At 32.0% G+C, this 25,259-nt stretch overlaps 1 protein-coding gene across 1 annotated transcript in view; it reads left to right on the forward strand.

Moving 5' to 3' along the window:
• Positions 1-5,025, forward strand: part of LOC128172316 (uncharacterized) — a 59,234-nt gene extending 54,209 nt beyond the window's left edge. Inside the window, exons 14-15 of the mRNA XM_052838110.1 lie at positions 4,294-4,338; positions 4,634-5,025. Of these exons, the coding sequence (XP_052694070.1) occupies positions 4,294-4,338; positions 4,634-4,686 (98 nt within the window). The 3' untranslated portion in view covers positions 4,687-5,025. The remainder of the gene's footprint in view (positions 1-4,293; positions 4,339-4,633) is intronic.
• The last annotated feature ends 20,234 nt before the right edge of the window (positions 5,026-25,259 follow it).

The raw sequence follows: 25,259 nt of genomic DNA on the forward strand, positions 1-25,259 counted from the left end.
AATTTTGAACTTCTTCTCCAGAACGGCTGAGCAAATTTTAACCAAATTTAACACAAAGCATCTTCACGGGAATGCGAATAAAAATTGCAGAAATAAAAGACCAGTTTGCATTCAAAGCGAAAAAAAACCCCTTTAAACTGTAAAAAAGGGTGCATTTTGAAAAATCTTCTTCTCAAAAAACTGTTGAGTCAAATTCAACGTAATTTATCAGAAATCATCTGTACAGAAAAAATATAAATTGCTAAATTTAAGGGTTAATTTTGATTCAAATTTAAGTTATAAAAAATAATAATAAAGAAAAGAAGTCAGTGTATAACTTCGGGTTCGGTATTCCATATTTTTAAAACGAAGTTCTGTATTTAAAGCAACCATATTGGACATATGATAAACGGGTCGGTCCGACAAAGATAAATTTGTGTGTTGTATAACAGTTCGCGTGCGAAGGGAATGTTTGAAAATTGCAAAATACATTGATGCCCATTTTGTGAAGTAAATTGAGATTAAATATTTCAATGCGTTGACAGTTTTCACAAAAGACGATGGTGATAGGTTGTTTTGTTTATCGTTTCATTTTCATTATTTATGCTTTGTAACCTGGGTAACAATCGCCTGTATTTTGTAATTTTTACGTATCAAATCAAACATAGTCAAAGACAGTTGACTGTTTACCTGACGAAATAAGCAAAAATTGATGTATTAACAGCGTACTAAAATACATTTCATTCTATTGGTAATTCGGTATGATCTTTTGCATAATGATTGATTCATGCAATGCGTTTTGTTGAGATGCTCAGCATGTTCTTTAGTCGATATGGTTTTAAACAGATTTGAATATAGCTGACGGAAATACGTAGGTATATATGTGATTTTCTTTGATAAATAAAAGGTGGTCTTTTTGTTTCAGTGCATGTTTCTTCTATTTTACAATTTTCTATTCATTATCCATATTTGAGTGTTAAGCTTCAAATTGTAAGCAAGAAAAAGAGCTTTACTCACAATTCCATCTCTGTACACAGAACTGAGGTCATTCTTTCTTTTGTTTACATTTTAAATGGTGAAAAGGAAATAACAATTTACAAAATCTGAAGTTGAATGTTATTAACACACAAACGTGAACAAGAAATGACTCAAACCTAGCAGAATTGTGAGCCTTGTATCTAGCTTATAATTTTTCGATTGACGCTGAAATTTTGGTTGATCATAAGAAATGTATCGCTAAACGCTATATACTTGTACATATGGCACAATATTCTTTTGAACGCCCACATAGTCATTGTTGCTCAGGTGAGCGTTGTGGCTCCATTGGCCTCATATATCTTTTTGGCAACATTTATGGCCAGTTTCAGGCAGACACAAGTCAGTTGAAGAAATGTAAACAGTACAATATTTTCCTCAAATGTATGCAAGATGGCCGCACATGCCCAAGAAACGTTCCTTTTCTTATATCCATACAGTTTTGGTTAATAAAGCAGATGGATCAACTTTTCCAATTTGCACAATTTGACAAAGATAACTGTTCTGAAAAGAAACAACATCAAATCATTATTTCAATCAAATTCAGGGTGTTGAATTATTTAATGAATGGAGAGTAAAATCGTGTTCTCACATGTTCAATGTAGTCATTGTTGCGTTTGAATTGCACGCAAATGACGTCGATTCTGATATGGATCAAATAATTATTGTAGTGTAAGGCCATACCTGAAATTAAAAAAAAAAATGAAATTTGTCCAGTGATTCACGCAGTGCACCACTTTATCCTCATTCTACCATAAAATGGTTTAAGCTGTATGAAATCACTACGCATCTATACTACCATATTGAAATAGTAGACTCAACTTTTTGAGCTTTTATACTGAGAAATCGGCAGAGAACTGTCTTTTGTTTTCTATACATGTATTTTAAACATCATTGGTACGTGAAGATTTTCAATTTGTTTTTTTGTTTATTTTTTCTTAATCAAGCTTCGCTCATTAATAATCAACAACAAAAAAATCCTTCAAAAAATCCGGAAATCCTCAGGATTTTTTTAATTTTACAATCTTGCGCATGCGCATAACATTTACGCTAAATCACGAGAGGCTCTTTACTCTATGTTTCCACAATATCACATTTGCATGGATAAACTCAGAAAAAAAACGTGTAAATTTTAATTGAAAATTTGCCATATATAATCTATTTATCAAAGAAATTACGGGGGACAACTCTAACTCAGTGCATTTAATATGAAAAATCACGAGAGTTCCGAAGGTTAACATGGTGTGTAAATTTGAAGCAAGTAAAAACGTCGGTGAAAAAGTGTTAAAAACCTCATTACTATCAATCAATTTTTTAGATGAAAAGTATTTACAGCCTAAAAATGGTTTGTTACGAATAATTTGACTGTTATTTCTAATGCGGCTTCATTAATCTTGTCCAAAATAGTTTCGGAGCGATTCTGCAATTTGTTGCTACATTACGGGTAAATGAGAGACACTTAATTAACTGTGGTGATGTCCTTTCCCGAGACACAGTTAGATTACTTTAATTAAGCAGAGTGTAGGGAAATAAATAGCATTATTGTAGGCTTTAAGCTTGGTTATGTAAATGTCAACAATACGGTGTGTCGATGTATCTATTTCGTAAATGTCCGATATCATATGCAATATGTCTAGCCGTGCACGCATGGGTCAAGGTCAAGTTCAATATATAATTTTCTATTCATATACCGTTTTAGTTGAATTTGTTACATGTACTTGTTCTTACTTGAATACATGTATTTCAAGCTCCAAGCATATGTTAGAATACGATGTTAATTTTAGAAAATGGTAAGATAATTCATTATTTTTGCTTATATAAAGCCTTTCCACGGTGCATTTTTTTTGTACTGATCTTGGTTAGTCTATGTTAGCAGTATCAAGCGACATGGTATTCAATAAGACTTTAAACACTGTTTTTTGCGAAAAAGAAAAATGTATAATGATATAATATAGGTGAAACAAATTATTTGAACTGAATATGAAGAATATTCAATGAGAACATTTAATGGGTTAAACAGTTTTAAATGTTTTTTTAAATAGTTGAAATTTTTTTAAGTGATTTGTAGTCAATATATATCTGCATCTGAAACACTAAGTGCATGTTAAAATTGTCTTATCTTATTATGTTCACATACTTAAAAGAAGGTATAAAAACTCCAAAACCTACAATTGTCTACAAAATCTACACAGAAGAACCTAGATATAGTGATTTTATATTTAATGAACTTTGAAAAATACGCAAAAATTATGTCTCCGACCACCCCCCCCCCCCAAAAAAAAAAAAAAAAAAAACCAAACAAACAAAAAACCCAGCTCTTTTGGTAACTCTTACAATTTTAAATAAGTTCTTTCCCCTTTATGGACATAAAATAAGTAATGTTTCAAAATGTTACAAACACATTCTTTATCAAATTTTATAGCTTACCATTTTACGAGAATAAGTTCTTAATTGCTCAATATGACGCGTATATGTGTTTGAAGTGTATCAAATGTGAGTTAGCCCCCTCCCTGTATAATATGCGTGCCGCGGTTATGCAGTGTTCTTTAAGTGGTTTGTTATCTCAATTTATTCAACAATAATTTAACTTTAAAATGTGTATGTCCTACAAGAGGATTTTAGTTAATTGTAATATCATAAAATAAATAGAAAGTCAAGTCCAAGTCCAAGTAGGGTTGTTTCTGATAATAAATCTGTTCTTTATTTACTGTTTGACGCCATTTCACTTTTTAAAAGCGCATGCGCAAAACAGTATTCAATGGGATAAAACAATGACTATAGAGCGATAGGGAACATACGATTGAAATCTTTGCTTTATTAATAAAAAGTTAACTAATAATGTTTTATTGATATATAATTTTACACTGTTTGTCCTTTTCCTCTGCAAAATTTTGAGTCTGCTCCAGACACAACAATCTGACGTCAATATTCAAAGGGCAACTACTTTTTTTTTAAAAGATTGTCAAAGGACAACTAGTCTTAATATTTTGAAAGCTTACGGAATCCTCTTCCTGTATTAAATAATATGAAATCATCTAGAAATGCGTGGGCAAACTGTGGGCCAATGACGACCATATTAATTCTCACCGAACAAACATATAGATTTATGAGACAATCGATTGTTATGTTTAAACTAATGAAAGTGTGACATTTCAGTTCGAGGGAAAACAAAAAAAGCATATCTTATTTTATGCTATTGCCGAATTTCGATGCATTGAGAGATGTAAAGAAATACTGTTCTGTTAAAAGCAATTTACTATATCTTGTTTCTTTTTATAGAGAAAACTAATTTGAAGAAACGCGGTCCAGACAAAAAACTGGATGGTGAGCATTTTTTTTTATTAATTGTATAAACTGCTCTTTTTCCTTCTTTTTCAAACAACAGGCTATGAATTCGGGAGTTAAAATCTTCGTATGATCTTGTTTCTCAATTGTTTATAGTTTATTTAGTATGCACGTAAGATGTTATCGAAAAACAATTATTTCAATAGCAATACTGTAAATGCAATTTGGAACCTTTAATAACACTGATACGTGTCGTACATTACGATATTTTCATTCAACAAAACAATGTGCAGATATACTGTATTATAACACATATGTTGTCTTTTTTTTTAAGGTGAACCAACACCAAAGAGAAGTGTGTCACATAACAAAGCAGATGGTAAATAAAATAGGGTTGACTGTTAAAATCAATGCTATTTCCATTAATTACATTTAACTGTTTTTGATTGCGTGCAAATAAGACAATTATCAGAAGTGAGTCTATAGGGGTTTAAATGTGGCCCTAAACAATACAAACTAACATCTCTGTCACTGGGGTGAATGTCACGCTTGCAACTGATATGGTGTTTAGATAATTATCTTCTCATTAATGTTTAGGTTTTAGCGCACCTAAATTGAAGATAAAAGTGAGCTTTTCTGATCACTTATCCGTCGTCAGTCCGTCTGTACACATTTCACATTTTTTACTTCCTCTCTGGAAGTACTGAACCAAATTTAACCGAACTTGGTACAATGCATTCTTATAGAAAGAGATATCAAAGTTATAAAAATAAAGGCCACACATCTGTTCAAAAGGGAAATCATTGCGAAACTGTGAAATTTTGGTGGTTGTCTAAGAAAAGAATCACTACACAAGAAATGCCAATATTTACATTAAAACGTGCATACATGTTTATAGTGTCAATTTTATTTTATTTTAATCGTGAACTACGGACTAAAGAGCCTAAAGAGGAGTTCAAAGTTTAACCTAAAAATGTATAAGATAGTGTAGGCTCTAAATTGTGAAATCCATGACCCTCAGATTATTAATGGGACCCCAAGAGGGATTCAAAGTTCACAAAGACATGTAATATAATGGGAAAATGTTTAAAAATCTTCTTATCAAGAGTTATAAGTGCTAAACTTTGTTAGATTACTAATAATTTTTAGATAGTATAGATTCTAAATTGCTTAATCGCTTTTTATTCAAAGAAGTCTCCAAACACAAAAAAGGAATTTCGGTAATAGTTTTATCATACTTAAATTATCTTTAAAAAGTTTATTGATGAGTTGTTTTTTTTTTAATTTCGATCCCAACATCAATTAGTGGCATATATCGGAATCAAAGTAATCAAGATCAAAGATCACCAAGTTTATACATCTTTAAAAGTGTAATTCTTAGTAATTACGAAGTTTTTATCAACAAACACACAGTTAGAAAAGACAAAGGAACAAAAGATAGTAAAAATTTTTGAAAGAAAAGTAGCAACCATTGATTGACTATACCAACTATTGATAGACTTCCCATGATTAGTACAGTTTAAAAAACAGACGGAAATGCAACATCTAATGTCCTCAACATACACAAGTATTTTACTTGATGGTTCAATCAAGAGTCTTTTTATGAAGAACAAAACAGAGACCAATTCAATTATTTTATGAATAATTTTCTATTTATCAGTGAATAAAGGGAAAATTGGTTTGACTGCAAATGGGGTATTTTAGAGCTTTAATTTCAGTTTTATTTGATGAGTGATATAATTTTGAATAACAGCATACCTGAGATGTTCCGTTCAAGTGTTTTATGTTATTCTTTCATATTTTTTAAATCTATGGATAACATCATAAGAATAAAAAATAGTCACATAGTACTAGTGAACAGCAATATTTAAAAAAAAATATATAAAAAAGAACGAAAATGCAAAATTTCAGAAAGAAATTGAACCGTTTCGGATTGAAAAAAAAGTGATCCTGATTAGAATTATCTTAAATGAAATTTTACAAAAAATACTTAAAATTCAAACAAAGATATAGTAAAAATGTTCTAAAATATTGTTTGTATAAAATACAATGCTACCCTTGGTTATTTTACTTTACTTTGTAGGCATCCTCATACCTTAATTAGAGAGTCACAGTGACCTTCTTTCACATTTATACTTTATTGAAGATTGTGTTATCTTTATAAGGCTTTGATGCCTAGGATATTAAGATTGGTTAGTTTAAGCATCTGATATACTACATGTATTATTTGATGTCCCAAAAAGGAGGCTACATTTGATGTATTGTTAAGTGTATTTAAAATCTATGACACATATGAGAGTTTTACAATATTATTGGAGAGTTCAATTCATCACAAACCCTTTCAAAAACGTGTATAACGATACAAGAACTATTGTTTATGTTAGCGATATGTGGCCCATGGGCCCATGGTTATTTACTAACATTACTTAGCTATGTTTAAGAAGGAATCTACATTTTAACGCGTGTGATTTAGAGAAAATTGCATCAGCCCCGCCCTCAACTCATCAGATTCTCATAACATGTTGTATTTCGATGATAAAAAACATCTCGGAACTAATATGAAGTATCATTGTTGTTGATTGCATTATAAAGAAACCGTTCTAAAATGAATACACCAACGTTTCCACCAATATCTCGGAAAATTTGAAAAAAAAGTATAAGTCACCTGGTGAAAAGTCGAGGTTGCTTACGTCACATCGGCGCTTGCAGCTGTGATCAGAATAAAAATGCTGCGAACTACTGTGATATATCTTATTAACAACGTGAACGGGAAGCTGTAGAAGAAACATGTTAACGAGGTATGATACATGTATATCTGTACTTTCTCTAGATATTATTTTATTACATTTGACATTGTGCAACCAAACAGAACTAACGAAATTCCACGGCCTCGATTTTGTTTACTTGTTTACATTTGTTTTTCCTGTATTATTACGTTTAAACATATGTTTGGTGACTCGGTATGTATTGTGTTTTTAGCCTTCTGAACATGAAAATCATATGTATAAATACACAAAAATGTTCACTGGTTTTCCACACATTTTTAACAGTAAACACTCTGATTTAGGCCTATTGTATTACATGTATATATGTTACATAAGGTACAGAATCGAATTATTTGCAAACCATAACACAGAATGATACAAGGACTATTGTTCATGTGAGCAATATATAGCCCATGGGCCTCTTGAAATATCCATATTTACAGCTTTAATTTGAGGACTATAGATTTATATTTTCAGTTCTTGTAAAAGGAAAATCCTTCAAAACGAGATTGAAAAAAACTTATAAACTAAGAAAATGTGGATTAAGATTCTTCATAGTTTGGTATACAACATTGTAAGAGACAACTTTTTTCTATCTCTTGCTGTTTTTGAGATATTAGACTTCAAACTATGCAAAAAGGGGGGATGAAAAAACTAAAAATTGAAATAACAACCAAATTTTTTAAATGAGGAATGAAAATGTTAAAACTGTCTTAATTATCATACATTTAAAGTTTCGTTTGAAACCATTGAGAACTTCCGGTTTTATAAGTTGATAAAAAATTGTTTATGGGTGTTTTAATGTTTAACTGAATTCACGCAGGCCACTTTTTTCAAACAGTTTTCAAGTAAATATTTTCATATTTAATATGTAAATTGAGGGACCTAATTTGCAGACCGGAAAATGTTTTGGGATAAAGATTTTGAAAGATAAGAGATCTAGAGGGGTCAAAGCTAAAAACAACCCTTTAGCTGAATCTTTTTTATTTTTCATCCGATTTTTAAAATCTTTTCGGTTTTATTTTGAGTAAAGAGTACAATTTTAAAATTATGGTCGATAGGGCAATTTTTTGACTTCTTTAAGGAGTTTTAAGGGCGTGAATATTGAAAGATTTAGAAAGAGTTATCTCGCTTTGCTCAATGAACGTAGAACATTTATACTCTAGGCATACCAAGTTTTCTACTTGAGAAAGGAATACTTACTTTTTTATGATTTTTTGGAAATATTCTTTTAGAAATTAAAAAGTATATTTACTTCTGAAGTTATCTTTTTATGACATTGCATTATTTGTAAGGTTATATTTCTAATAGGCAACTGATTATACCAAGGCAGTGAAGAATTTTTAAATAAAAAATAGATACGATTCTACCTGACAATACAATAAAAAAAGGGAAAGGGGGTGTCGAAAAGTCCTTACTTTTTGTTGAAAGCAAAAAAGGTTCTAGTTATAATTGAAGTCTTAAAATAAAGCAATAAAACCTTTTATGTATAATTATTTCGCTGCATTGTGCAGCCTATACTCCATACTTACGCTGTTTCCGAATTGGCAAAAACGTCGTGCGCAACAATTTTTTTTAACCGCTTTGTAAATACAAAGCATGATTAATAATTTTTAAATGTTTTTAAAACTGTGTTTAACAAATAAAATTGATGTTGTTTATGTATTTCTGAATTAGTTTTCGTTTCGCTAAACCACTCTGAAATTTATACTCGAATCTGATTGGCTACATGATGCAGGATAGGATAGGATAGAGTTTGACTTCATTAATTAGTTCTATCATGTATTATGTATCTTATCCTATCCTACATGTATCTTTGTCAACTCTCAGAATAGCAGTATTGTATCTTTATCGACTAACATGAAATATATTCCGGTTAACAATGCTGACAATACTAGTAGAAGTCCCCTCTGAATTATAAACCTGTTCTTCCTATAGTAATTCGGGAAGTATAGCCCAAAATTCGGCTCACATGGCTTCTTGTTTTGGTTTAAATGGGATAAACTTTAATTCCTGCTCGTCTAAATTTTCACTCTGGACATTCGTCTAACTCCAAATCTCTAAAAAGCGTTTGTTTCTTAATTTTACATGACCTAAATCCAACAAAGTATCAAGTTGTTGATGTTTACTTTCGCGAACCGGAAATGTCTGTTGTGAAGTCTATTTAAGTGTTGTAGATTTAACGATATCTTAGAATTAGTTAATAGAGATATTTTAAAATCAACAGGACCTGTCCTTCAATGATGATTATAAAGTGTACGAAGTTTCATAAACAAGTATGCGAGAGTTGTTTGTGATTTTTCTTAAAAGGCTAAAATTGACATACATACACACACACACGTACATGTACAACAGAGATGCTGTACACCCTTTTGCGACAATTTACGCGAGAGGATGATAGTGAGCAGTTTTGAATTCGTGTCACCTTTAATGCATTTACACGACTATATTTGTAGGTACATGTACCGTGTTAATCCGTGCCAGATTGATTTCATTATACATGTTTTGTTAAGATCCAGGCCGTGGAAGAGTGGCTTTATAGGTAGATGGTAATATATCTTACTTAAGACCCTAACTTTTTTTGTTTGCTCTGTATACATGTATTTGTTGTGTAATCGATAATGTTATTATTTTTCTGCAAAAAGAGCGTTGATTGCGTATTAAATGCTGCGTAATGCACGTGATAGTACAACATGCTTACAATTTAATTTACTTTTATAACTTTTAACTTGGCACAAAAATATAGGTCAGGTTCCGTGATAAAGAAAATAACAAACTGTTGAAGCCTTTAAGCAGATATCAAGCACCTGGCGATATATATTTTTCTCATAGGTAAATATATTCCTTTTACCTAAAAACAGACAATGCACAGATCGCTGCAATCTTCTGAGTTATTTAAAACTGTCACATAGGTTGAATTTTCGCTTTAAACTCATATGTTTAATTAGGTCGTTCCACCTGTCAGGTGAAGGACCTCTTGTTTTCTTTATGTTTTTTATTTTTCTTTTCTATTTACCTTGCGGTTCCTTTTTTGTTTTAAGGGTTATCCAAACAATTTAAACTTTATGTAATTGCTCATTAAAAGTTATGTTACCAATTGACCCTGTGTCAAAAAAGTTCCTGAACTTACAGAGTTAATGCCCCTTGAGAAGGAAATACTTGTTATCGCTATTAGAGATAGAGAATTGGAACTTTTTTCCAATGTCTTTAGTACACTTAGAGTGTTCTTCAATCTATTCATATCGAAATGATCTGAGTCTCCCTTCTAAAAGTATTTAAATTTCCATAAAATCGCCTCCAACTTTGTTATTACTTAAAATAGAGACTTTGGACCACTTGGGATTGAAGCGTCTACCATTGCCGAACAGTGTTTGGACCTAAGCACAAATCATCACCGCTGACAAGAGTTAGTTCTTGAAAATAATCGATAAATTTTAAAGGAAACTTATTTATAAATACCTAAGAAATAGTCAGATTTTAGATAGTACGAACAATTTAGAAGTTTTTGTGCAGTCGTATGTTTTCCTACGCCAGAGTTCAATTTAGTCTCGTTCAACCATCGGCTGTCTCCGTACATCTCCGACAAGCAGAAAGTCAGTCTATATTTAGAGGTTGCATCATCAAGCTATCACGTGACCTGGTATCTCTAACTTGTCGGAGATTAACGGAGACAGCCGAGCATCTGGTTGAACGAGATTAGAGTTCATTATTGGTTGGATCCATAGTTGATGAAATCAATCCTATTTTTAAATATTACACAACATGATTCATAAGAAGTTTTATTAAAATTCTTGTCGGAAAAGCCCGAGAATCCATATTATAAAAATGTGCTTAATTCAAATAGAGATTATTTACTACTTGCCAAGCAAAATAACATATCGTTGATTTTAAGATAAATAATAATCGATAAAATCAACTCCCGTTAGTACTTCAGTACTTTGATTTTTATTAGCGGGGGTATCAATTGTGAGCTTGCTCACAGTACCTCTAGTTTTTATTTGTCATGAAACAGGACTCATGCCCTGTTTTGGTTTCAGGCTCAATATGCCAGTAAAACATCTTTTTCAAGCTGATCAGTCTATATGCCTATTCATTTTAAGTAATAATAAACTGTTCCTAACGTTTAACACATCAATTTAAAGTCTGAAACTAGAATTTTCACTTCAACATTCAAAATGTAAACATAAAGCTTTGTTTACTTAGCAAAGCATTGTAAACTCAGTAACTCGCGTACATCTCAGCGAATGACACTCAGATTTTGGTTAACTATCAAAAATGCCTTACAAGAGCATTATAAAGTTTCAGTCACATTACCGAGCGATGGGTTAAACGATGTGTTACATGTGCGTTTGAGATGAAAATGGTGTGGATGCCGGCCGGACATCCGCTGTTATTGGACGGTGACAGACGTCATCGGGCACATCGGTGGAAGTCATCGGAAGAAATTAACTTGTAGTTAAAAATTAGCGGTGTCTCTACTAATGTTCCACATCGTTCTCATCGGCGATACGTCATTACTTGTAACACATTAAGAATCGGCTGATGCATGGCCGATCTTTGCCCTGTATTATTTGAGTCTGAGGTAAGAGTTAACAAACATCGGCCGATAATCGACTTAACTTTTGCCTATAGCCGGCTAATGTATTGCCGATATACGAACGGCGCTCACCAAAGTACAATCGATTTTAAATGTTTCGGCCGATTTCCGCTGGAATATCCGTATTACATATGTAGTTTAGCAATGCATCGCTGGGCTTTTATTGGCGCAAACTGTTTTTACACGTTCACAACTTTCCTTGAGCGATATGCAAAGACCACACAAGGCATCTCCTGAGTGGAAAGCAGAACGCATGTCGTGATGACGGATTCTAAATGGATATATGCTTGCCGTTAAAGGCCCTGCAGCAATGAAGGAAGATCCACATGCCCTCGAACTGCTGTGCTACTTTAAGCAAGGCATCTTCGGTCGATTGAGTCTGCACACCACAGCTTTGTACTCTAGGCAACCTTCTAGCACACACATATAAATTGTGTTGTGGGGACTCGAATCGCATTACTAGTTAGTGATAACATGCGCCACTGACCAGTTAGTGAAGCGTGATCACCAACTTGAGACCAGGTTCCAATGAAGCTCTTTGGCTGAAAAATAAATAGAGAGAGAAAGATACCAATAAACAATTGCAAAACAAACTAGATTTGAAACATATATATGTTTTGGCAAAATAAGTAGTAAATTCCCCACAATTTCACCTAAACTTACTTTTTTTTCATTTTGGCAATGCGTGTCCCAAGCTGTGCTACATTTGTAAAAGCTCATGGAAATTCTACGGCTCTATGCGGATAAAAAATTTAAAATTTGTAAAATTCTACGCCTCAGACTCTCTCATAAGAGTATTGTAATTTTAAGTCTCGGAACCACCACGTTCTGTTTCATCGTGGGGCTCTGAGTTGTTCTTGCTTTGCTTCTTTTAACAACGCCGCCAGGATAGCGTCATGTTGAAGCCGAGCTTGTACAGGTTGTTGCTGCAACATAGTACCCCAGATGTCTCGGTGCCAAAGCCATTCTCGTTTATTAACCATGTAAGGTAAGGCAATTACTATATCATTTTTCGGCCGACCATCATCCGTTCATCCTACAATGTTGCTAAGATGACCGGACAATAATCGCACATGTATGATGTGTGATTCACTGTCCGGCAACAAGTCGAGCGTTGTAGAATGTTCGGTAAACACTTTCCACTGCGTGTCCGATTTCCTGCCGGTAATCAGTGTTACGCTGGTAAAAATAAATTCATTCAGATTCACTCGCCATAATACCATCGGAAGGGCGTATGCATGCTCGGCCTCTGTACGATGATTGCTGATGTGACAGATGTGTTAACAACTACAGGCCATGAGGACCGATGTTAGAGTATCGCTCAGATCATCGAATACTACCGATTGCCACCAGTCTACGGCGACCGGCAGAGACTTTAAAATCGGAAAAATAGCTTTTGACCAAAACCGTGACCATGTCCCATTTAATGTTATTTAGAAGTGGTGTAGAAGTCCTTAAATGTGATTGTCTAAATCTAAAACAAATATTGACATATCTCATTGAAATTTTACGTCAATGTACATTCATGACACAGACAAATATATTTTGTGGGGATTTATAGTTTTTCAAGACCAATTTAACAAAAAGGCTACATGTACAGCTTGAGACAAAGTGACAACTTTAAAAAACCAAGCTGAAACATTTGTTTTTCCTCAACAAATGGTAGTAGAAAGGACACCAATAAATTCCCTTTATATTTTTTTTCGATTTGTTAATCTTTGAATAAGTTTGAAGCTGCACAGTTCGACAGTTGTTCTAAGTCATTAAAAGGAATTGTCCTGTTCTTCTATGCATACTTTTCAAACAAGATGACATATAGGACTTTATACTTATTGATTTTTATATCATCTGAGCTGAAAGTTCAAGTGATCTTTTCCCATTACATTTTCTCGGTCGTCCGTCTGTCTGTTCGTCCGTCCGCCAGTCAGATGTGTAAACTTTTAAAATTTTGAACTTCTTCTCCAGAACGGCTGAGCAAATTTTAACCAAATTTAACACAAAGCATCTTCACGGGAATGCGAATAAAAATTGCAGAAATAAAAGACCAGTTTGCATTCAAAGCGAAAAAAAACCCCTTTAAACTGTAAAAAAAGGGTGCATTTTGAAAAATCTTCTTCTCAAAAAACTGTTGAGTCAAATTCAACGTAATTTATCAGAAATCATCTGTACAGAAAAAATATAAATTGCTAAATTTAAGGGTTAATTTTGATTCAAATTTAAGTTATAAAAAATAATAATAAAGAAAAGAAGTCAGTGTATAACTTCGGGTTCGGTATTCCATATTTTTAAAACGAAGTTCTGTATTTAAAGCAACCATATTGGACATATGATAAACGGGTCGGTCCGACAAAGATAAATTTGTGTGTTGTATAACAGTTCGCGTGCGAAGGGAATGTTTGAAAATTGCAAAATACATTGATGCCCATTTTGTGAAGTAAATTGAGATTAAATATTTCAATGCGTTGACAGTTTTCACAAAAGACGATGGTGATAGGTTGTTTTGTTTATCGTTTCATTTTCATTATTTATGCTTTGTAACCTGGGTAACAATCGCCTGTATTTTGTAATTTTTACGTATCAAATCAAACATAGTCAAAGACAGTTGACTGTTTACCTGACGAAATAAGCAAAAATTGATGTATTAACAGCGTACTAAAATACATTTCATTCTATTGGTAATTCGGTATGATCTTTTGCATAATGATTGATTCATGCAATGCGTTTTGTTGAGATGCTCAGCATGTTCTTTAGTCGATATGGTTTTAAACAGATTTGAATATAGCTGACGGAAATACGTAGGTATATATGTGATTTTCTTTGATAAATAAAAGGTGGTCTTTTTGTTTCAGTGCATGTTTCTTCTGTTTTACAATTTTCTATTCATTATCCATATTTGAGTGATAAGCTTCAAATTGTAAGCAAGAAAAAGAGCTTTACTCACAATTCCATCTCTGTACACAGAACTGAGGTCATTCTTTCTTTTGTTTACATTTTAAATGGTGAAAAGGAAATAACAATTTACAAAATCTGAAGTTGAATGTTATTAACACACAAACGTGAACAAGAAATGACTCAAACCTAGCAGAATTGTGAGCCTTGTATCTAGCTTATAATTTTTCGATTGACGCTGAAATTTTGGTTGATCATAAGAAATGTATCGCTAAACGCTATATACTTGTACATATGGCACAATATTCTTTTGAACGCCCACATAGTCATTGTTGCTCAGGTGAGCGTTGTGGCTCCACGGGCCTCATATATCTTTTTGGCAATATTTATGGCCAGTTTCAGGCAGACACAAGTCAGTTGAAGAAATGTAAACAGTAAAATATTTTCCTCAAATGTATGCAAGATGGCCGCACATGCCCAAGAAACGTTCCTTTTCTTATATCCATACAGTTTTGGTTAATAAAGCAGATGGATCAACTTTTCCAATTTGCACAATTTGACAAAGATAACTGTTCTGAAAAGAAACAACATCAAATCATTATTTCAATCAAATTAAGGGTGTTGAATTATTTAATGAATGGAGGGTAAAATCGTGTTCTCACATGTTCAATGTAGTCATTGTTGCGTTTGAATTGCACGCAAATGACGTCGATTCTGATATGGATCAAATAATTATTGTAGTGTAAGGCCATACCTGAAATTTAAAAAAAAAATGAAATTTGTCCAGTGATTCACGCAGTGCACCACTTTATCCTCATTCTACCATAAAATGGTATAAGCTGTATGAAATCACTACGCATCTATACTACCATATTGAAATAGTAGACTCAACTTTTTGTGCTTTAATACCGAGAAATCGGCAGAGAACTGTCTTTTGTTTTCTATACTTGTATTTTAAACATCATTGGTACGTGAAGATTTTCAATTTGTTTTTTTTGTTTATTGTTTCTTAAGGAAGGAGTCTTTTCTGGTTTTCGACTTGTCAAACGTAAATTTGATTAATTGTTCATTAAATCATGATGAAATTAGTATATTTTTCTTTCTTTTTTACTATCATACAACTTGGCATAGAAAAATGTAATCAATGTTTAGAATGGAACAAGGACTATATTTTTGGCGTAATATTGGCGTAGGAAAATATCACATGTTGCGCAATTCAGAATTGCTGCAGATTATATATATATATAATGAGTCTGTTTTAGCATTTTTAAAACAATAACAATAATGTTGGATTTTTTTTTTACTAATGTGAACTAATAATATGATACTTGGGTTTCAGAATATGTTTTTAAAATATGATTTGCCTATCAAATAACATTTTTATAAGCTTTTTAAAGCGCCCATTCTATGCATTGATTTTTGTGAAAAAATCACTAAAATCAGTTTTTCTCTCTTATGAAACGGTCAATATATTAACTTTTCTGTCAATTTATATCTTTATATAAAGTCTTCATAATACATAAAAATTAGAAATATTTTATTATTGGAAGGATAAAAAAATAATCAAAATTTCTTCAAAATTTAAGAAAATTAGAGGAAATGCGGGCTAAGCAATATCAATTTTAGTATAAATATTTATTCCAATTTAGTAGTATAAGCTGATAGACACTCTCATGGTCTATGATTTCATTGAAGATTTGAATCTTCAAATCTTAAACAAATGTCTACAGAACTATAAAGAGCTACACTTATTTTTATCACTCTTTACGTTGAGGAAAAAGGTAGTGACCTTGACCTGACCTTTATCCGAAAACAAAAAGATCAAATTTAATTAAACTGATAGAATCATTAAGTAATATGATCCATTTGACTGTGTCAAAATTTCATGCATTTCTTATTATAAGAAGTATGTTTGATAATGAAAAGACTCCTTCCTTAATCAAGCTTCGCTCATTAATAATCAACAAAAAAAAATCCTTCAAAAAATCCGGAAATCCTCAGGATTTTTTTTTATTTTACAATCTTGCGCATGCGCATAACATTTACGCTAAATCACGGGAGGCTCTTTACTCTATGTTTCCACAATATCACATTTGCATGGATAAACTCAGAAAAAAACGTGTAAATTTTAATTGAAAATTTGCCATATAATCTATTTATCAAAGAAATTACGGGGGACAACTCTAACTCAGTGCATTTAATATGAAAAATCACGAGAGTTCCGATGGTTAACGTGGTGTGTAAATTTGAAGCAAGTAAAAACGTTGGTGAAAAAGTGTTAAATACCTCATTACTATCAATCAATTTTTTAGATGAAAAGTATTTACAGCCTAAAAATGGTTTGTTACGAATAATTTGACTGTTATTTCTAATGCGGCTTCATTAATCTTTTCCAAAATAGTTTCGGAGCGATTCTGCAATTTGTTGCTACATTGCGGGTATATGAGAGACACTTAATTAACTGTGGTGATGTCCTTTCCCGAGACACAGTTAGATTACTTTAATTAAGCAGAGTGTAGGGAAATAAATAGCATTATTGTAGGCTTTAAGCTTGGTTATGTAAATGTCAACAATACGGTGTGTCGATGTATCTATTTCGTAAATGTCCGATATCATATGCAATATGTCTAGCCGTGCACGCATGGGTCAAGGTCAAGTTCAATATATAATTTTCTTTTCATATACCGTTTAAGTTGAATTTGTTACATGTACTTGTTCTTACTTGAATACATGTATTTCAAGCTCCAAGCATATGTTAGAATACGATGTTAATTTTAGAAAATGGTAAGATAATTCATTATCTTTGCTTATATAAAGCCTTTCCACGTTGCATTTTTTTCGTACTGATCTTGGTTGGTCTATGTTAGCAGTATCAAGCGACATGGTATTCAATAAGACTTTAAACACTGTTTTTTGCGAAAAAGAAAAATGTATAATGATATAATATAAGTGAAACAAATTATTTGAACTGAATATGAAGAATATTCAATGAGAACATTTAATGGGTTAAACAGTTTTAAATGTTTTTTTAAATAGTTGAAATTTTTTTAAGTGATTTGTAGTCAATATATATCTGCATCTGAAACACTATGTGCATGTTAAAATTGTCTTATCTAATTATGTTCACATACTTAAAAGAAGGTATATAAACTCCAAAACCTACAATTGTCTACAAAATCTACATAGAAGAACCTAGATATAGTGATTTTATATTTAATGAACTTTGAAAAATAGGCAAAAATTATGTCTCCGACCACCCCCCCCCCCAAAAAAAAAAACAAAAACAAAACAAAACCAAACAAACAAAAAAACCCAGCTCTTTTGGTAACTCTTACAATTTTAAATAAGTTCTTTCCCCTTTATGGACATAAAATAAGTAATGTTTCAAAATGTTACAAACACATTCTTTATCAAATTTTAAAGCTTACCATTTTACGAGAATAAGTTCTTAATTGCTCAATATGCCGCGTATGTGTGTTTGAAGTGTATCAAATGTGAGTTAGCCCCCTCCCTGTATAATATGCGTGCCGCGGTTATGCAGTGTTCTTTAAGTGGTTTGTTATCTCAATTTATTCAACTATAATTTAACATTAAAATATTTATGTCCTACAAGAGGATTTTAGTTAATTGTAATATCATAAAAAAATTAAAAAGTCAAGTCCAAGTCCAAGTAGGGTTGTTTCTGATAATAAATCTGTTCTTTATTTACTGTTAGACGCCATTTCACTTTTTCAAAGCGCATGCGCAAAACAGTCTTCAATGGGATAAAACAATGACTATAGAGCGATAGGGAACATACGATGGAAATCTTTGCTTTATTAATAAAAAGTTTACTAATAATGTTTTATTGATATATAATTTTACACTGTTTGTCCTTTTCCTCTGCAAAAGTTTGAGTCTGCTCCAGACACAACAATCTGACGTCAATATTCAAAGGGCAACTACTTTTTTTTAAAAGATTGTCAAAGGACAACTAGTCTAAATATTTTGAAAGCTTACGGAATCCTCTTCCTGTATTAAATAATATGAAATCATCTAGAAATGCGTCGGCAAACTGTGGGCCAATGACGACCATATTAATTCTCACCGAACAAACTTATAGATTTATGAGACAATCGATTGTTATGTTTAAACTAATGAAAGTGTGACATTTCAGTTCGAGGGAAAACAAAAAAACCATATCTTATTTTATGCTATTGCCGAATTTCGATGCATTGAGAGAAGTAAAGAAATACTGTTCTGTTTAAAGCAATTTACTATATCTTGTTTCTTTTTATAGGGAAAACTTATTTGAAAAAACGCGCTTCAGACAACATACCGGATGGTGAGCATTTTTTTTAATTAATTGTATAAACTGCTCTTTTTCCTTTTTTATCAAACAACAGGCTATGAATTCGGGAGTTAAAATCTTCGTATAATCTTGTTTCTCAATTGTTTATAGTTTATTTAGTATGCACGTAAGATGTTATCGAAAAACAATTATTTCAATAGCAATACTGTAAATGCAATTTGGAACCTTTAATAACACTGATACGTGTCGTACATTACGATATTTTCATTCAACAAAACAATGTGCAGAGATACTGTATTATAACACATATGTTGTCTTTTTTTAAGGTGAACCAACACCAAAGAGAAGTGTGTCACAATACAAAGCAGATGGTAAATAAAATAGGGTTGACTGTTAAAATCAATGCTCTTTCCATTAATTACATTGAACTGTTTTTGATTGCGTGCAAATAAGACAATTATCAGAAGTGAGTCTATAGGGGTTTAAATGTCGCCCAAAACAATACAAACTAACATCTCTGCCAATGGGGTGAATGTCACGCTTGCAACTGATATGGTGTTTAGATAATTGTCTTCTCATTAATGTTTAGGTTTTAGAGCACCTAAATTGAAGATAAAATTAAGCTTTTCTGATCACTTATCCGTCGTCAGTCCGTCTGTACACATTTCACATTTTTTACTTCCTCTCTGGAAGTACTGAACCAAATTTAACCGAACTTGGTACAATGCATTCTTATAGAAAGAGATATCAAAGTTATAAAAATAAAGGCCACACATCTGTTCAAAAGGGAAATCATTGCGAAACTGTGAAATTTTGGTGGGTGTCTCAGAAAAGAATCACTATACAAGAAATGCCAATATTTACATCAAAACGTGTATACATGTATATAGTGACAATTTTATTTTATTTTAATCGTGAACTACGGACTATTACTGAGGCCTAAAGAGGAGTTCAAAATTTAACCTAGAAATGTATAAGTGGTGTAGGCTCTAAATTGTGAAATCCATGACCCTCAGATTATTAATGGGACCCCAAGAGGAATTCAAAGTTCACATAGACATGTAATATAATGGGAAAATGTTTAAAAATCTTCTTATCAAGAGTTATAAGTGCTAAACTTTGTGAGATTACTAATAATTTTAAGATAGTGTAGATTCTAAATTGCTTAATCGCTTTTTATTCAAAGAAGTCTCCAAACACAAAAAAGGAATTTCGGTAATAATTTTATCATACTTAAATTATCTTTAAAAAAGTTTATTAACTAGTTTTTTTTTTTTAATTTCGATCCCAACATCAATTAGTGGCATATGTCGAAATCAAAGTAATCAAGATCAAAGATCACCAAGTTTAAACATCTTTAAAAGTGTAAATCTTAGTAATTACGCAGTTTTTATCAACAAAAACACAGTTAGAAAAGACAAAGGAACAAAAGTTAGTAAAAATTATTGAAAGAAAAGTAGCAATCATTGATAGACTATACCAACTATTTATAGACTTCCCACGTTTAGTACAGTTTAAAAAACAGACGGAAATGCAACATCTAATGTCCTCAACATACACACGTATTTTACTTGATTTTTCAATCAAGAGTCTTTTTATGAAGTACAAAACAGAGACCAATATCAATTATTTTATGAATAATTTTCTATTTATCAGTGAATAAGGGGAAAATTGTTTTGACTGCAAATGGGGTATTTTAGAGCTTTAATTTCAGTTTTATTTGATGAGTGATATAATTTTGAATAAAAGCATACCTGAGATGTTCCGTTCAAGTATTTTATGTTATTCTTTCATATTTTGTTTAATCTATGGATAACATCCTAAGAATAAAAAATTGTCACATATTTCTAGTGAACATCAATATTTAAAACAAATATATAAAAAAGAACGAAAATGCAAAATTTGAGAAAGAAATTGAACCGTTTCGGATTGAAAAAAAGTGATCCTGATTAGAATTATCTTAATTGAAATTTTACAAAAAATACTCAAAATTCAAAGAAAGATACTGGTACTGTACCAGTTATCGGCTAAGACCAGTTATCGGCTAAACTGAGAGTTCGGGTGTATAGCACGCGACAATTCAAGATTTTTTAATTCAGTCGTCTTTTTCGAATAAAGAAAAGTAAGTTTGCTTGAAAACTTTCTTGAATATGTTTTATACATTAGCTTAAACGATCAATGTTTACCGCTGATTTTACATCTTTGCACTTTCAGCAGTGGGGGAAGTGACGTAATAAGTTAAAAATAAAATATTGCCTCTTTATGATACGTTATTATATCCCTTCTCTGATTTGACATATAATATCAATACATTTAACATTATAAACAAAAGGAATTCACAAATTTCCGAGAAATTTGTAACGCAATTGAACGCCTGATTGCACAATTATGTATTGAATAGTCTACGATTTGCTGCATTACCGTATGATAATAAACGAATCATTTTATGAGTTTTGTTTTAATGTAACATGACCCCGACTACTTAAGTCTGACCCCACAAGGGGCATAATTCAAACTACATCTATCAGAGTATAAAATCAACATGAACACGGATTTTACTATGTTATTATCACGAAGCCGATAACTGGTACAGTAAATCGTAACAACTCGGCAAATTCGGGGCGTGCTAAAAAGCACAAAACAAGATCTTTTTGGTTCAAAATAATGATATAAACAAACAGATTGATAAATAAGGATTTCACTTTTTAAAGTATGTCAAGTTTTATTCAAAAAAATCAAAAAATAAGGAATTACGAAAAGAAAACGTTAAATTTTAGCCGATAACTGGTACAGTGCCAGTATAGTAAAAATGTTCTAAAATATTGTTTGTATAAAATACAATGCTACCCTTGGTTATTTTACTTTGTAGGCATCCTCATACCTTCATTAGAGAGTCACAGTGACCTTCTTTCACATTTATACTTCATTGAAGATTGTGTTATCTTTATAAGGCTTTGATGCCTAGGATATTAAGATTGGTCAGTTTAAGTATCCGATATACTACATGTATGATTTGATGTCCCAAAAAGGAAGCTACATTTTATGTATTGTTAAGTGTATTTAAAATGTATGACACATATGAGAGTTTTACAATATTATTGGAGAGTTCAATTCATCACAAACCCTTTCAAAATACATGTATAACGATACAAGAACTATTGTTTATGTTAGCGATATATGGCCCATGGGCCCATGGTTATTTACTAACATTACTTAGCTATGTTTAAGAAGGAATCTACATTTTAACGCGTGTGATTTAGAGAAAATTGCATAAGCCCCGCCCTCTACTCACCAGATGTTCATAACATGTTGTATTTCGATGATACAAAAACATCTCGGAACTAATATGAAGTATCATTGTTGTTGATTGCATTATAAAGAAACCGTTCTAAAATAAATTCACCAAAGTTTCCACCAATATCTCGGAAAATTTGAAAAAAAGTATAAGTCATCTGGTGAAAAGTCGAGGTTGTTCACGTCACTTCGGCGCTTGCAGCTGTGATCAGAATAAAAATGCTGCGAACTGTTGTGATATATCTTATTAACAACGTGGACGGGAAGCTGTAGAAGAAACATGTTAACGAGGTATGATACCTGTATATCTGTACTTTATCTAGATATTATTTTATTACATTTGACATTGTGCAACCAAACAAAACTAACGAAATTCCACGGCCTCGATTTTGTTTACTTGTTTACATTTGTTTTCCCTGTATTATTACGTTTAAACATGTGTTTGGTGACTCGGTATGTATTGTGTTATTAGCCTTCTGAACATGAAAATCATATGTATAAATAGACAAAAATGTTCACTGGTTTTCCACACATTTTTAACAGTAAACACTCTGATTTAAGCCTATTGTATTACATGTATTTATGTTACATAAGGTACAGAATCGAAGTATTTTAGCACAATTATTTGCAAACCATAACACAGAATAATACAAGGACTATTGTTCATGTGAGCAATATATAGCCCATGGGCCTGTTGTTTTAAAATATCAATTTTTACAGCTTTAATTTGAGGACTAGATATTTATATTTTTAGTTCTTGTAAAAGAAAAAATCCTTCAAAACGAGATTGAAAAAACGTTAAGATCGGTTGCGGCTGGACTAGCTAGTTGTCAGCGGTTATATACAGAACTGAAAGGTGCTTCAATACCAGTTGCACGGTTCGGTTCGGTAGTCCTTATGAACGGTACTGTTCGCTTTGTGAAAGGTACAGTTCGTTTTGTGAACGGGACGATTCGTTTTGTGAACTGAACGGTAGGTTTTGTGCACAGTTCGGTTTGCTTCATGCGCGGTACGCTTTGCTCAAAATAGCTGCTGATTATTTTTTATATAATTTTTGTTTGTCTTTATTCTGTGACATCCATTAAGCATTCAGACAAACAGTGAAGGCAAATTTAAGTTTCATAATAAATATGAAACGTAGAGTTTTAAAGATATAGCTATTTGTAGTCTAATCTATCAGTCTATGAGAAAAAACTTAAACAGACTTACATACAGTGCTGCTATCTGGAAAGTTGACAAAATAATCATATCCTATCGTATATCCTGTATCCTGCACTCTATCCTAATAACAAATCTACCCTATCTTATATCCTATCCAATACCATCAAAATTTAGATATAAAAGTTTAATAAAACAACATTTAAGAAAACTATTTGTTATTAACAATTTATGGACTGTTGTAATAATCAAAACGTCTAATTAATACATAAAACCGAAAATCTTTGGAAAGAGATACCTTTTTTACCTGCGCATAGGTTACATTAAATCGAAGCGGAGTATAGTCAATTACGTTAACAAACAGGAAGGCGATTAAAGTTTTTCTTTTATTAGAGTTTATGTATAATGATAATTTAGAAGGAGATAGAGAACTTTAAATTATTGCTTAATCAAACATTTAACCAAATTCTTGTCCTTATAATATAATACCAAGAGAGGACAATCGGGTGATTCTGTCGCTGATACATGTACATGTGAAGCCCAGTTATCCGCCGAGTGTGCGGACTGATCATTGCTGAGTTTCAAAACATGAAGTCTTCGAATGGAAAAGTCTACACATCACATAAGAAACAATCCACACAATTCACATAAAAAATAATCCACATAAGAACATCTGGTATACACAAATCCTAAGCTATTTGTTATTTACTGTAACCTACTTTCTCTAATGCACTGCCCTAGTACTTCTAATATTCTTTCCCACTACTGCTAATTTCACCTACAGTAAACAGTACCTCCTCAGTGTGGGGAGTGAAAATCTACCTCCTCAGCGTGGGGAGGCAATACATAATATTAAGTAATTATAACTGTTACGGTTCATGCAATAAACTAATTATCACCTTAATTAAAAGGTAATCAATGATCTCGCAGAGAGATAGATAAGACTAACGGTAAATGGGAAATTGATAAGAGATACCAGTTTATAATCTGAAAATTAATTAGTACCAAGAACAATTTTCAAATGTAAACAAGATTAGGTAAAACATTATTTTATGAATAAATTAGAATTTTGCAGCTGTTGCATTAGCACTTAAAATTATTGAAAAAGTATGAATCCTTACGCATATATCGTTAGCTTACATTACTTGATTTGATATGTTCAGTTCATTATCGGGTTTTACACGTCCTTGTAATCGGACATCGAAGAAATTATGTGAAACGTAATATGTACACAAAACAGCGCTCGTTTCTTGTTAAGATACTTGTCTACTTATATGTCAAATCGTTCGTAGACTGAATACTTCTATTTTTATAATTGAAGTCTTTAAATAAAGCAATAACACTTTTTATGTATAATTTTTTCGCTGCATTGTGCATTAAATACAAAGCATGATTAATAATTTTTAAATGTTTAACTGTGTTTAACAAATAAAATTGATGTTGTGTATGTATTTCTGAATTAGTTTTCGTTTCGCTAAACCACTCTGAAATTTATACTCGAATCTGATTGGCTACAGGACGCAGGATAGGATAGGACAGGATAGAGTTTGACTTCATTAATTAGTTCTACCATGTATTCTGTATCTTATCCTATCCTACATGTATCTTTTTCAACTCTCAGGATAGCAGTACTGTATCTGTATCGACTAACATGAAATATATTCCGGTTAACAATGCTGACAATACTAGTAGAAGTCTCCTCTGAATTATAAACTTGTTCTTCTTATAGTAATTCGGGAAATATAGCCCAAAATTCGGCTCACATGGCTGCTTGTTTTGGTTAACTTGGGATAAACTTAAATCTCCTGCTCATCTAACTTTTCACTCTGGACATTCGTCTAACTCCAAATCTCTAAAAAGCGTTTGTTTCTTACTTTTACATGACCTAAATCCAACAAAGTATCAAGTTGTTGATGTTTACTTTCGCGAACCGGAAATGTCTGTTGTTAAGGTCTATTTAAGTGTT

This window comes from Crassostrea angulata, chromosome 2 (genome assembly GCF_025612915.1).
Source record: "Crassostrea angulata isolate pt1a10 chromosome 2, ASM2561291v2, whole genome shotgun sequence".
Lineage (NCBI taxonomy): Eukaryota > Metazoa > Mollusca > Bivalvia > Ostreida > Ostreidae > Magallana > Magallana angulata.